The 16446-nt window shown below is 33.6% G+C and overlaps 1 protein-coding gene across 3 annotated transcripts in view; it reads right to left on the reverse strand.

The window, feature by feature from the left end:
• STAG1 (STAG1 cohesin complex component) overlaps window positions 1-16446 on the reverse strand; it is a 354251-nt gene that overhangs the window by 90117 nt on the left and 247688 nt on the right. For all 3 annotated transcript variants that reach the window (XM_019747971.2, XM_019747962.2, XM_074312886.1), the window contains 2 exons: window positions 11130-11237; window positions 4802-4916 (listed from right to left, as the gene is read on the reverse strand). In XM_019747971.2, the coding sequence (XP_019603530.1) occupies window positions 4802-4916; window positions 11130-11237 (223 nt within the window). The remainder of the gene's footprint in view (window positions 1-4801; window positions 4917-11129; window positions 11238-16446) is intronic.

Raw genomic sequence — 16446 nt, forward strand, 5'->3', positions numbered from 1 at the left:
TTCTTCTTCATGGTATTGACTTTTTCCAAGTTTCAGTGATTCTTGGTTGCCAATTCATATATGTTAATTAGTCTAGACTCAAGAATACTAGCAGCTAGACACCCTGCTAGAATTCTTGAGTCTGACTGCAAGGTGCTGGCTTCTTGGTTGTGCAGGAAAGTGTAAAGAGGGACTCTATCATTAGGCAGGCTTTCCCTCTAATGTATAGGTATGCAATTTGTCTTTTGAATACAGAAATTCCTTGTACCTCCTGGTGGCGATAAATTATTTGGGGCATTCATTTACTATTTTGCTTCTCAAACCTTTGTCCACATCCCAAATGCCTTGATCAGCACTTCTAAGTGAGGAATAAGCTCAGCTAAAAGGCAGCTACTTAATTACAATCTATAGCACCAGGCTTTGCTACTCTGATCTTTGGTGTATTTCAGATTTGTACCAGAAAATCTCAAAAAATTTCCCCCATCTTTGCCTCATATGCAGATATGAGTTGCTTAACTATAATGGAATTCATAGTCAATCACTTTATAGCTTCCACAAAATCCTTACTGTTCTGGTGAACTGGTAATCTTTCATTTTAAGTTATTTAGCATGAGGTTTTCAGCTGGATGAGTTACTGGCACAATTCAGGGCTTTATGTAGTATAATTATATTAGCATTGACATTTCTAAGGATGACTTTTTTATGCCTTTAACCAAAGCATATTAAAATTTAGCTAGGGAATGTTGTCACTGTTCAAGCATTTTTTTTTTCTGGTTCAATAGCGAATATTTTCAATATAGATGCTAAGTTCTTTGACCATTTCCTCATCTTTCTGATTGTAAGGTGGTAGCTTAGTAGAATGTATCCTGTTAACATCAGTAACTAGTAGTTTCAAACTCAATGCATACATCAGAAGGACATGAAAATGTGTTGTCCCCTATTCTGATTAAGACTTTCAAATTCACCAATATGAGTAACAACAATCAGTATAACATGGTCAGTCAAGAACTGGATTGACATATGTTTATGACACAGTCTCTGTTTGGGGGCATCTGTGATGGCCACATAGCTGGCTAGTCTCACATCTCTACAAGTATACCAAGGTTGGAGAAAAAATTTTTAACATAGCCAGTAAGAGTAAAAGGTTATGATCACCTTTCTGATACTTTATACGGAGGACATTCTATTGGTAGTAAAAGATAAAGCTGTAAGAAGGAAAGCCTTGAGGCATGATTCTCAATGGCTATAAAAGCCCCAGGATTAAAAAGGACCTAGAACCCTAAAAATGAATTTTCCAAAAATAGTTTATGGTATAATTTTGTAAAACTAGCATGAAAATAAGTTATCTGCAAGCATTCTTTGTAATCTTTAGGAATTAGATGAACAAACCCGGTAACTAACTCATTAACAGATAATGAGTCACTATAGCAAAATGGATAATTAAAAAATTATATTGAAATTTATTTATAAACTATATAACATAAATTAAAATTATAAATAAAATTATATTTAAGTGCTATAAATGAAATTTTATCTAAGTATAATTTATAGTATTTCCTCTAAGCTTGCATATAAGACAAACTAATGTCATATTCCTGATGACTTTGATTCCAATTTTCTGGTGCATTGTCATTCATCTTTAATTGGCTTCAAGGTTACTCATAATATTTTACCTCAAATTTTCTCTGCCTGCTAACTTTCTGTCAAATAGTTAAATACACTGAAGGAGTGAAGTCTTTTATAAAATATAATTTATAATGCAAATAATCACCCCAAATTATTAAACCTAAAATAATAACTCCTATACTGGGTTTTCTTCTCTGCTGAAAAAACCCAGTCATTGTGAATCTTGAAGAACGTATAAACAATAACAAGAAAAAAAGTTATTCATGCACTAGGAAAGAACATTCTGGGGAGATTTATTGGATATATCAATATGTCTGTTAATTTTCTGTCTTAAATGGCTATCATAATTAGGCTCATCATCATATGCCTAGAAGGAAGGTGACCCTACTTCTAGATTATCCAGAAATGTTCTGGGTTATGCTTACTGGTTTGGAATAATTATTAATAGCATCTTTGTCACTCTGCAAAACATCACAGTTTGTACAGTAAATCCTATGTTCATACTACTTATAGGGAAATCTGTAGTCATAACATTCAAGTATCATTTATTGTACCATTTGGCATGCATCTAAAATATACCAGGTATTTTGTCACCTAAAACCAATGACTGTTATAAAGGTTGTGATTGCTTAAAAATGTCACTTTTTGGTACAAAAAGAAAATTAACAACTTTTAATCTCTAATCTCCACGATTTCAAATGTAATTTATATATAAATGAGGGAGACTACTCCATGGGCTGTAAACCTCTTTCAATTCAACATTTTAGAATTCTATTACAAAAGGTTACTATTTAACATCCCAGTAAAATAAAGAAAGTATGATAACTAGTTCAGTCAATCCTAATTAACTGCTTGGTAATTCATCTATAAACTGGACTCATCCTACTTTATGATTTCTACTTATGATTTCAATTTATCCTACTTACGATTTCAATTCACCTTTTTATGAATCTATTACTAAAATATTACTAATTAACATGTGTTACAGTAAAACAAAGAGGAATTCAGAGTAGAATACAATCAGAATTCCATCATACTTTAAGAATATAACTTTAATAAGCACTCATTTCTGGGTGTACACTAGAGTAACAGGATAAGAAGAGAGATTTTAATAAAATGTTTCTTATGAAACACAGGAGACCATAACAAAGGACAATATTACCATGAATCAACTAGCATCCTTAAATATGATTTGCAGTTGCTATTGCAACTGACAAGAATGCCATAGAGGAGAACTGGGAAATATATTGTAATGTTCTTGTAACACTTTAGTAAATAGCACTAAACACAGGAATACAGTAATACCATCTGAAAATAGAGCAATAATACATTAAAAATTACTACTCTAAATAAAAGATGAAACTGTATAAAACTAAGTATTGTACTTATGTCTTTTAATATATCAAAAAGAAAAGTATTTGGGCTTTCAGAGATCTAACTAAAATATTTTCTGTCAATTAATAATAGCCTAGATCATCATATTCCTTAAAGTTTTCAGCAAATAGTTTAAATAATATTTGCATGTCTCATCTCTATTAATTTTTGAAATGCTTGTTGCTATTAAAGTCAAATTTTCATATAGAACTTGATTGTTGCATAATACTTTTAATGCCATTCCTCTAAAACCTTAAAGAGGCTAAAGGTATAATTTGAAATGGTCTATCACAAGTGTAGTATTTACTAAGTATTTAATGTTTTATTTTTAAACATTCACAAGCATTTTGTGGTGTATGCCATAATATATTCACACTTGCTTTAAAATATATAAAATAAATAAAATATATATATACCCTTACTACGCAAACTGTGGTATCGTTCCTGGACCAGAAGCATAAACATCATCTAGAATTCTGTTAGAAATGCAGCAACTCAGGTCCCAGCCCACAGCTAGTCAATCAGAACTGATATGTTAACAAGATCCCCTCATAATCTGTACACGTATTTAAAACACTGTTCTTAAACTCGCGTACTTTACTCAAATGTAACTCTCCAACTGGTTTTGTTTCTGACTTTATTCTTTCTCTATTCATTCTGAATTTGCTTAAAAATATTAGTAACTCCACTCGTTTATGCTCCATTTTGCCCTAACCCCACTCATTCCACTCAGTTCTTGCTTCTCCCTAATTTTAATTTTCATAGGTGCCGTTTGTCTCTCTGTTCCTCACTCCTATAGAGCTTCTCCGGAACTTTAAAATGTGAGAAGTTTTGAATCTTTTAAGTTTCTCTTCTTCCAAGACCTTTCAACACAAACCACAAAGACTTTTTTCTAAGTAAAATTTTAAGTCCTAAATTCCTAGATTTTCTCCACTTTCTTTGAAACTCAATTCCCATTCATTTCTAAGCCAAGCAGTTTATTCATTCAGGGGCTCTTAAGGTTTAGCTCACCATTCCCCAATGCCATACTAGTATCGTGTGTCCCCGAAAATAAGACCTAGCCAGACAATGAGCTCTAATGGTCTTTTGGAGCAAAAATTAATAGGAGACCCGGTCTTATTTTACTGTAAGACCAGGTATAATATAATATAATATAACACCGGGTCTCCTATTAATTTTTGCTCCAAAAGACGCCTTAGAGCTGATTGTCCAGCTAGATCTTATTTTCGGGGAAACACGGAAATAGAAAATACAGTTATAATAGCAAAGAGCATTTTAGTGGGCAAAACAAAGCTCACTTATACAAACAGATTCTGACAGATAATATATTGTGACTATGTTAATTATAAGATTAAGTGATAAAACTGACATGGAAATATTGCTATGGAGCTTGTACAAGTATTAACCAAAACATTTAAACTCCTATTTTTCTTTCTCTAAATAATATAATTTTTAAACCAGAAAGAACTTATGGTTTTAAGACCTGACAACTTTTACAAACTGTCTAAGTAATATAACTTCAAAGCTACAGGCAAACATTTAAAAACAACAACAAAAAACACTAAAAAAAGTATGCAGAATTGCAATACTGTAAAAGTTTAAAACTTGCTAGCTTATATTCAATGTTGATCCACACCCGCATATATATTCCCACAAAACAGTACTGATTCCATAATCTGGCAATCCATCGGAGCAATTTTGTACGAAACAGGCTTATTATTTGATTGAAAATAATTAATTACAATGAACTAAGTGACAATTTTATTTAATAAGTAATTTAATACAAAAAAAAACAAAATAAAGAGCTATGTTAAAAATTTACCTCACTTTCAAGAAAGAAAAGAACCAGCATCCTAATGAGGTTCCCATTCGGACTGTTCCTTCCCCTCCTCTTTGCTAATGCTTCTTCTGCTTGTGGGTCATGTCTGCTAAAAAGCCTGGAATAAGTAGCAAAGAAGCGCATCACAAATTTATATGGATATGAGTTTTAGTCTTTTTTCCTTCACTATATAAATTATTTCAGTGTTAAAAATATATCAAAGATCAGGTTACTGATTTATTTCAATACAAATATGTAACTGATGTTTTTATAGGTCAAAAAAAGGTTAGATCTGAACAATTTCATACGGTTAAATGATATATAAAATGTGTAAAAGGAAGCTTTTTACTGATGACCAATGTTTAAATACTTATGAAAAATATAAACTATTTTATCTGACATGATAGATACTGGAGTATGTAATTTTAAATAGAGTTCTATTTTCTTAAGTATTCATTTCATAGTCAAGAAATTACATTTAACCAAATGTTCCATCAATAATTATAAAAATTCACACTTTAAACCATGATGACTTTTTGCATTCTTTTCTGCTTATTAAAGCCTACTACCTAGAAACAGTACTCAATAGCCCAATAGTATTAAGATGAAATAAACTTTAAATTTATAAAAATACCACTTAGTGACAAAACTTGTAAAATATAGCAAGGAAATAACTTGAAAATTTTAATTTGCTTAGAAGATTCTCAACCATCCTTGGGAATCACCTGAGGTCTAGCTGAACAGAAGTCTTATAACAAAGGACATACATAGGAAACCACATGGAGAATGGTAGGAGGGGTGGAGATATGAAACAAACTGGTCCTATACCCATGTGTGACATTTAAAAGCGGAGGGGATATCATGGCTGTGGAGGTCCCCCCTGAAGAGTGAGGGGTCCTAGCCCCACACCAGGCTCCTCAGCCCAGGGTTCCAATGCCAGAAGAGAAGTCCCCATAACTTCTGGCTATGAAAACTAGTGGAGTTTGTGGCTGAGTGAGATGGTGGAGTTCTAGGCAGACTCACTCACTATGAGACCCAGCGCTGAGGCAGCAGCTTGAAAGGCCTCAGGGACATACAGGGAGGAAATGAATTGTCTGGCTTCAGGGCAAGAGCAGGAGGGGCAGCTTTCTCTCAGACAGTAGTGCAGGAGAAGCCATTTTCCCTTGTTGAGACCACCCCGCACCCAGCATGCAAATACAGGCAGGTACCATCTTAGACTTCTTCAACCTAGATAACATAACACTATTAGCCCCACATTGGTGATTCCCTGAGACATGGCCACACCCAACTTACAGGACAACCCAACCCACTTCAAGACCCATCTTGGATCATGCTGTAGACTTTCCTAAAATCTCTCAAAGGTAACAAACCAGTGAAATTCTGTTGTCATGCCCAAGGCACATATAGCCTGCATAGTTGTGTCTTTGAAGAATTGAAGACATGCCTGTTCTGTAATGTCCAAGAATATGGCCACTATGCCAAGGTGATGTCCTTCATGAATGGTGAGCATATGGGTAGGGCACTGTCAGCCCTTTGAAAGTGGGAGCTACAGGACAGAAAGGCTTAAAAAAATCTGTGTCTCCATTTTTTTTGCACCAACTGTTAACATACTCTTTGAGGAACTGCTATGGTCTGAATGTTTGTATCCCCCTAAAATTCCTATTTTGAAATCCTAACCCTCAAAGTGATGGTATGAGGAGTTGGGGCCTTTGGAAGGTGCTTAAGTCATGAGGGTGGAGCCTTCATGAATGGCATTAGTGACCTTCAAAGGGATCCAGAGAGATTCCTTGCTCCTTCCACCAGGTGAGGACACCGTGTAAAGACACCAGCTTTGAACCAGAAAAAAAGCCCATTCCCAACTATGCTGGCTCCACGATCTTAGACTTCCCAGCCTCCAAAACTAGGAAATAAATGTTTGCTGTTCATGGCAGGGGGGGGGGGAGAGGGAGAAGAGGGTAAGGAAATTGGGATAGGATATAGAGTGTGGTAATTTAGATATAAACATCACAATGGGCCTATCAGATGAGAGGCTGAATAACTGAATAAAACAATACTTTCATGTGTCATAAAAATAAACCAATCTGCAGTGGAAAAAGTAAAGAGAAGTTGAATTATTTTTGGTAGGAAAAGGTGAAAGTATATGACAAATGGAAAAGACTCAAGTATTATCTTGAAGGTATATCTGCATAGCTATCAGACTGGTTTAAGAGAAAGTTTTGTTTATTTGGGTGGCTTTCAGAGTGGGAACAAATGAAAAATATGAGGGTTCTTCATAACTGAAATTTACAAATTTGGAGAACTGCCTTCACTGTATATAAATATAAGATACTAAGGAATTAGCTTAATTTTTCTAATATTAAAATGTAGAATTTTTGATGGCATATTAAAATTGCCATTTCAGATATATTTTACTATTTTTTGACTGCTCAATTAAACCTGTATATAGCTTGTAAATTAGATCACAAAACAGGCAATGCGTGTATGTGCATGCATGCATTTTTTAAAACTTATTCATGGAATTATTGGGACTACTCTATAGCTTACTTGGTTAAGACTTTAAAAGATCACAATATTAAATGGAGAAGAATGTTCAAAGAGATTGTTAAGAATCTAAAGTTCTCAAACTCAGCATCTCCAGGGTAGGCACATAAAACAAGTTTATGAAGTGAAGCTTTCATTTCCATAGGAATTGGATTCATTTTTACAAAGAAATAAAAAAATAATGCAGGTATACATGTGGATTTTTATGTAAAATGCTCCACTTTAAAAATTTTTAGCAAGTATACAAACAGAAAAATACAATACAGATAAAATCAATATACCCAAAGGCTCTTTCTGACATAAGTGCTGCCAGTTTATAGCCTCAATTCTGTACAGAATCAACCTTTTAGGTCTATTTTTATTTTGAAACTATAGTAGCAACAAAGTCTTTCTAAAACACAAAGCCTTTTGAAAAGTTAAGTAGAGAACAGAGATTAAGTATTATAGAATGTAATAGTCCTGGAAAACGAAGGGAAGACTATAGTACACCCTTCATATTTATGAAAAACAATACCTCAAGATAAATATGAAAATAACAGTGTTCTATTCTATTAGCCACAGATTTCAGTCACTGGCAAGTTAAATATTTTAAAAGTCATGTCTGAAAACCCTGACTTTCTTCCTCACTTTGATTACGAGCATGCACTAGTAGCCAGCTTGCTTCTTAAAGAAAAAAAATGTTCACACAGATACAACTTTTCTGACTTTGTGATGTACCACTGGGCAGAGAATAGTTTGTTGTCCCACGGCTGAGATACAAATGCTAGATGGAGGGGCAGGCCTGTTAGTTATCAAAGTTAATCATCCATGTACAACAGATGCCTTACATAATTACAACTGTGATTTACAACTGTGCTTAGCAGATCACAAATAACTACATATATTGACTGGACTTTTGTGTTCACCTGAAAATAATCAGTCACTAAGTTAAATCTATGAAAAAAAGAACAAAAATAAACACATGCAAGAATATCTTAATATTTTAGTGTGAATTAGTCCCATATTTTAAGAGTGAATTAGTATACTAATAAATTATAGGGCATATACAGTAGACCATGATCAAAAATGTATTTTAAAAAATACCTAGGAATAAACTTATAGGAGGATGTGAAGGATCTATACACTGAAAACCAGAAGACATTTTATAGAAAGAAACAGAAGAAGACACAAAAAGATGAAAAGGTATTTCATGTTCACGGATTGGAAGAATCAATAGAGTTAAAATGGTCATAATACCCAAAGTAATACACAGATTTAATGCAATTCTTACCAAAATCCTAAAGGCATTTAATTTTTAAAGAAATAGCACAAAAAAATCATCAGATTTGTATGGAATCATAAAGATGCTCAATAGCCAAAGTAATTCCAAGAAAAAGAACAAGACCAAAGGTATCACACTCCCTGACTTCAATTTATACTATAAAGCGACAATAATCAAAACAGCATGGTACTGGCAGAAAAACAGCCACACAGCACAATGGAATTGAGAACACAGAAAGAAACCCACATATATATGGGCAAATAAACTTAGACAAAGGAGCCAAAGACATACAATGGAGAAAAGAAAGCCTTTTTAATAAATGGTGCTGGGAAAATTGGAAAGCCATATGCAAAAAAATGAAACTAGACTGCTGTCACCACATACCAAAATTAACTCAAAATGTATTAAAGACTTAAAATATAAGGCTTGAAACAATGAAGTGCATAGAAGAAAACATAGGTACTAAACATATGGATCTTGGTCTTAAGATTTTATGAATTTGACCTCAAAGGTAAGGGAAGTAAAAGCAAAAATAAATGAATGGGACTATATCCAACTAAAAAGTTTCTGTACAGCAAAAGAAACCATCAACAAAATAAAGAGGCAACCAACTGAATGGGAAAAGATAATTACAACACCTCTGCTCAGGCACTAATATACAAAATATAGAGTTCATACAACTAAACAACAAAAAAACAAACAATCCAATTAAAAAACACAGAGAACCTGAACAGACACTTCTCCCAAGAAGACATACAAACAGCCAACAGATACATGAAAAGATCTTCAACTTCACTAGCATTTAGGGAAATGCAAATCAAAACCACAGAGATAACACCTCACATCTGTTAGAATGGCTACTATCAACAAGACAAGCTATAAAAAGTGTTGGAGAGGTTGTGGAGAAAAAGGAACCTTCTTACACTGCTGACGGAAATGTAAATTGGTACAACCATTTCGGAGGTTCCTCAAAAAATTAAGAATATAATTACCATATGACCCAGCAATCCCTCTTCTGGGTAACCACCCAAAAAATCTGAACACATTTATCTGTAAAGATATATGCACCCCTATGTTCACTGCAGCATTATTCATGGTGGCCAAGACATGGTAACAACCAAAGTGTCCTTCAATAGATGATTGGATAAAAATGATGTGGTACATATGTACAATGGAATAGAAATACTTCCATTTGCGACAACGTAGATGGATCCTGAGATTATCAACACACTAAGCGAAATAAGTCAGACAGAAAAAGTCCAGAACCATATGATTTCATTCACATATGGGATATAAAACTGAAAGCAACAAACGAACAAGACAGAAACTCACAGAGACAGACGACAGTTTAGTGGTTACCAGAAGGTAAGGTGGGAGGAGTGGAGAAATAAAATGTTAAAGAGGGTCCAATATATGGTGATGGAAGGAGAACTGACTGTGGGTGGTGAACACACAATACAATATACAGATGATGTATTATAGAATTGTCTATTTGAAACCTACATAATTTTATTAACCAATGTCACCCCAATAAATTTAATAAAAAATATATTTCATGATAATTTTTAATTATACTCATAAGTTCTTATTAACTCTATACTTTGTCAATAATAGAACAGGTTTTAGGTTTTAATTAAACTGCACCTGCATATAATTTTCAGCATTAATATGGATAACTGATTAAAATAATCTTCATCCCAATAGAAAGAATGAAAAAAACACAAAAAAATGTTGGGAGGCATTTGAAGGTGATTTTAGATTACAAATGTTGAGAAGGTAAAATAAGACCTCAGAACTTTAAAAGGGGAAAAACACTGGTGAAATGAAATATAAATTACCTGGGGGAGCTTTTATAAACTTCATTCACTTTTCCCCAATCTCCATTCACACTCCTACGTGAGAACCATCCTTTTAGACCAGGGAAAAGAAATATGTCACAAAGAACATATTTCCAGGGATGTGAGTCATGATGTACACACAGACTGTGAGGATATTACAGTCCACAGAATTTGAAATGGCCACTTCGAACACTGTTTTCAGTCACTATTACTCACTTCTACTACATAACTCTAAAAGAACGAAACAATGAAAACTGAGAGTATCATGTTAACTGAAATAAGTAAGACGGAAAAGGCCAAAAACCATATGATTTCACTCATACGTAGGATATAATACAGAAAGCAACAAATGAACAAACAAAACCAATGATCCAACTCAGAGACAAAGACAATAGTATGGTAGTTACCGGAGTGGAAGAGGATTGAGAGGAGGATAAAGAAGGTAAAGGGGATCAAATATGTTGTGATGGAAGGAGACTAGACTTTAGGTGGTGAGCACACAATGCAATATACAGATGATGTATCACAGAACACCTGTACACCTGCAACTTATAATATTATTAACCAATGTTACCCAAATAAATTTAACTAAAAATAAATTTAAAAGTAAAGAGAATAAGACAGTAACAAAAAATAAACAAAAACACAAAAACACGAAAATGGAACCTAGATTCTAAGATAATTAACTCACTTTTTATGAAGGAATTCTCCAGCTGCCACAGCAACAGGTCGATGTGCTGAGTATACCAAGTGGTAAACATTTTCACAGTCTTCATTGGAAAGAGCTTCTTCACTTCCACTGAAAAAATTCAAAAAGTAACATCTGAGCCAAAAAAAGTTTACTTTCAGTTTTACCTTTATTGAAATTTTGTTTACTTCATTATAAAAGATCAAGGCATATTAGTTTTATTGTCATCTCTTTTTAAGCTTACTGTGAAATTAACATTTCTTTTTATTTATAAAAGACACCTAATCATTACATAAAATTCAGAAAATACAGATAAAACAAGAAAATAATATAAAATGTCCACAATTCTTCCCACACATACATACTCATAGACAATGACTATTAATATCTTGGGATATATATTAGTTTGGTGCAAAAGTGACTGCAGTTTAAAAAGTTAAAAACAATTGCAAAGACTGCAATTACTTTTGCACCAACCCAGTATTAGCCAAAATTAGCTCAAGTTCTTAAATGTGCATAAGATTTTTGTTGACAGGCAATGGAGAATATATTTCATCCTGCTTCATACAGTTAAAATTATGCTATGTAACTCTTCTTTCCATAATTGTCTATTTTAATTTTTATTTTATCATTATATTTACAATACTATTTTGTTTTCTTTCTATATAAAATGGATTCAGTAGTCAAGGCCTTTCCTTTACTAACACTGAGCCATTTCTTAGTTTGCCGAATGTTTCCTTAAGCACGTTTTCCAAAAAAGGAAAGTCTATTTCCTGACCATTAACATGCTTTAAAATGTCTGGTATGATTATAGATTAGCAACGACTAGATGCATTATAAAATTCTGTATAGGTTCTTGACAAGATGTAAGGGTAACAAGCTCATTCCCCAGAATTCAATCCTAGAAATGCCTCAGAAGCTAGGAGTTGGTTGAGGGATCTGTCAAATAAACATAAAATTAGAGTGCCCTTTGCAGCAAAAGAAGGTTTCATCATAGTATAAGGGGAAAACTGTACTTCTGAATGGAAAAGAGCTGAATATTAAGGATGGGAGATAGGCTGGAAGCATTTTTTAAATTATATTTTTCCCTCGTCAATAATGCCTGTTCTAATTCTACTGTGAAGCAAAACAGTACCCAGTGTAGTGTGAGTAGGTGACACCAGGGTTTCCCTGGAACCAATAATAGGCACTGGGAAATTCACAATAGGTGTAGGCAAACTGGCTAGCTCATGAACTAACTCTCTGTATATAATTCCTCCCATATACTGAAAGAGACAATTTTTAAGACTGCCTGGGATAAGTTACAAATTACCACCAGAGGCTTTCTGTCCTGAGGCAGGTGTGTCTCTGCCCATGCCCAACTTATACCCCTACATTACAAGGAGGGGCACAAGGCTAAGGCCTAAGTTTTAACTCCTTCATCCAATTATCTATCATCAGCTCAATTACTTAACACCCTCAGGAAAACGTTAAACTCATAGGAAAAAAAATTTAATACGCCATTTCAGGAACCTAAGCTCATAAGCAAAAGGAAAATAAACAATCTACACCAAAAGATGGAAAACAGATAAACAGGAAAACAATTTAAAGAAGACATAACAGGGCCAGCCCGGTGGCTCAGGTGGTTAGAGCTCCATGCTCCTAACTCCAAAGGCTGCCGGTTCGATTCCCACATGGGCCAGTGGGCTCTCAACCACAAGGTTGCCAATTCTTCGACTCCCACAAGGGATGATGGGCAGCGCCCCCTGCAACTAAGATTGAACACAGCACCTTGAGCTGAGCTGCCTCCCCAATGGCTCAGTTGGTTGGAGTGCATCCTCTCAACCACAAGGTTGCCAGTTCAATTCCTCGAGTCCTGCAAGGGATGGTGGGAAGCGCCCCCTGCAACTAACATTGAACATGGCACCTTGAGATGAGCTGCCACTGAGTTCCCAGATGGCTCAGTTGGTGGGAGCGTGTCCTCTCAACCACAAGGTTGCCGGTTCGACACCCGCAAGGGATGGTGGGCTGTGCCCCCTGCAACTAGAAATGGCAACTGGACCTGGAGCTGAGCTGTGCCCTCCACAACTAAGACTGAAAGGAAAACAACTTTACTTAGAAAAAAAAGTCCTGGAAGTACACACTGTTCCCCAATAAAGTCCTGTTCCCCTTCCCCAATAAAATTAATTAAAAAAAAAAAAAGAAGACATAACAGTATGTTAAATGTGACTCTACTTGTTGTTTTGGGAAGTAGAGATCCCACAAGCCAAGAAAAATAAGGCTAGATTATTTCACGCGAATGCTATAAGAGACTGGAAAGCTGGTTTTGTGATCCTTAACTCATTACTTACCAAAATATTACATATAAATATAAATTAGACGATTGAGCAATATAATGGGTAGAGAGCATGGATTTCTTTAAAGAGAAAGATGTCAGGGTGTTGTGCTACTCTGACCTTTTCCTTAAACCAAACTGGAGCACAAACTTTCACTACGAAAAATTTATAAACATCGTTAACAATTGTGAGGAAGTTTAAGAAATGGTACTTTGTGCAGGGCTTAAAAAAATTTAACTGTGAAAATCTAGTAGTAGATTAAGAACAGAGGGTTACAAGAAGAATGAGGCAAAGTTTATCTATAAATAATCCGTGTTTCCTGTAAGTCAAATACGTAACACTTAAAGAGAGCCAGCCTGAATAATTTTAAAAGGCTTTGCCCAAGAAGATTACCTATTGAGCAAGCAACTCCAATAGAGGAAACCTGAAAGCCAGGAGCTGAGTTACGAAGTAAATAGCCAGAAGAGGCACTGACTACACTGGGGAACTGTAGTCATAAATACCTAGAGCTGGCAGGGCTCTCTGAGGAATCCTAAAAAGGACCAATGTACCTAATAAATTAGGATATCTGACACAGCTGGAGGGCCATAGCTTAAGTAAAACATGTTTTGCCCTTATCTCCTCCAATGAAAATGAAGGAAAGTATCTTAAAAACAGACTTCTGAAACCAGCCAAATCATTTTCTAAATTCAGGATGAAAGGTAGGCTTTTTATAGCTAAACAAGGTATCAGATGGTTTGAAATCACTCTCAAAGGAATTAAACTAGCAGGCAAAGATAATCTTGGAGGAGTATATGAGATAATTACTCTTCACTGGAAATAAGGGAAGAAGAAATACCAACGGAAAGTTTACTCCTGTCTAAATGATCTAGTATTGAAACCAAATAAGCAAGGAAGCAAAACAAACAGATAAACAAAGTATATCCTTAACAATATAGACCTGAAACCTATTCCAACGAAATGGGGGGTGGGTACTTTTTTGTTTAAGGGAAAGTTATGCATACATAAACTTCTAAAATTCAGAAGAAAAATGCAACTAGGAGTCTTAATATTTTCAAATAGATTTCAAAAGGAAAATATTCTAGAAATGACAAGGAAGAATTTAAGGATACAATGAACACTATCAAAAGGTGCAAATCATGAACAGATAGGTACTAATCTATATAGTCTAAGTATACCAAATAATAACATAAGAAAAGTCAACAACAGTAGTTGGAGACTTTAACACGTCTATTTTAAAAAGTAGACAAAAATAAGCATAGGTATAAATAATTTGAATGACACAGTAAATAAATTCAAAGTAATAAATATAAACACATAACAACATACACAACAAAAATATTTGTTTTTTTAAACAAATTAGAAAATTAAGAAAATTGACCAAACACACTTAGAAAATATTCATATAAAATTAAAAAGGACAGGTTAAAAAAATCTGATATATCTGGGGAGAACAAAAACATGATACTGAATATGATTAAACAAGGAATCATAAAAGTCATTCAAATATTTATCATTGAATGACTATGAAAATAATATATGTCCATCTTTTTAGAAGATCAGTAAAGTAGTACTTAAAGATACATTTATTACTTTAAGTATGATTATTAGAAAACAAGAAACAAATGAGCCAAAAGAAGCTACTTATTTGAAAAAGAGGATACCAATAAAATAGATGAAAAAGAATTAACAAAAGAAATAGCAGAGTTTTATGAAGAAAAATATCATGAATTATAAAATAAATTTGAGAATGGTGATAAAATTGATATATTTTGAAAAGTTGACAAAAGTCAAATTAGTGCAAGAAATAAAAGTTAATTTAAATAGATAACCACTGAAGAAGTAGAAATGGTAATCAAAGACCTTTTTTCCTCAAAAGAAACTCAAAACTGACATGGCTTTAATGAGAAAATTTTCTAAAAGTTTCCCAGAAAATTTGTTTTCTATGAAAAGGGCAAGAAACTACTGAACATATTTTACAAACAGAATAACCTTGATTTCGAAGTTGTATAAAGGACGGACAAACAAGTCATGTCATATTTACACATTAACACAGATGTGAAAATCCTAAATAAGATATAAAATATAACATTGTATTTAAGCAAAATACAATAAAAACAAATATATCATATTCAAACAGGATTTAGTCTAGAAGTGCAAGTGTGGTTTACCATTAGACAAATCTATCAATGACATTTAGGCTCATCAATGCATAAAAGGAAAAATCTCGGAAAACTCAGGAATACAAAAGAACTTTTATCATGTACCAAAAACCTATCTCAGAAATCACAGAACAAAGAACTTTAGATGCTTTCTAAGGAACAACAAAAAACAAAACAAAACAAAAATCCACTATCAATGATACTTTTATAGTGTTGAAAGTCCTGGTTGATGCAATTGGACAAGAGAATGAAACAAAAGTTTTAAGGTTAGGAAAAAAGACAAAACTGAAATTGTTTGCAGATGATATAATCGTCTACAGAGTAAACCCAACAGAATCAACAAACCATCAGAATGCATAAAGTTCTAGAAGGCTGCATATCTAAGACCAACATAAAAATTAAAGGTTTCTCTGCCACAGCAATAATCAAGTAAAAAATAGTTTAACACTAAATATAAATCATATAACAAAACCAAAAAGTATCTAAAAATTAACCTAATAAATAATGCACAATACCTCTATAAAAAAATTAAACCTATATAAAGACCTAATACTATTTGAATAAAGAAATGCATCATTTTCATGTATAATTAATATAAATTCCATTCTCATAAATTTAAATGCAGTTCTAATATTTAAAATCCAAGCTAAAGTTTTTGAGAAACTAGACAACTGTATTTTAAAAATTTGTATCAAAGAAAAAAAATACATACAAGTAACTAAGTGGATTTCAAAAAGAAAGGTAAAGAAGAAGGAAATCACCCAGTAAGAGGCGGCCATATATATAACATATAACATATACTGTATTATAAAGCCACAATAACAAAGAGTATGATACTAGGGC

The sequence above is a fragment of the Rhinolophus sinicus genome, linkage group LG10 (genome assembly GCF_036562045.2).
Source record: "Rhinolophus sinicus isolate RSC01 linkage group LG10, ASM3656204v1, whole genome shotgun sequence".
NCBI classification, from domain to species: domain Eukaryota; kingdom Metazoa; phylum Chordata; class Mammalia; order Chiroptera; family Rhinolophidae; genus Rhinolophus; species Rhinolophus sinicus.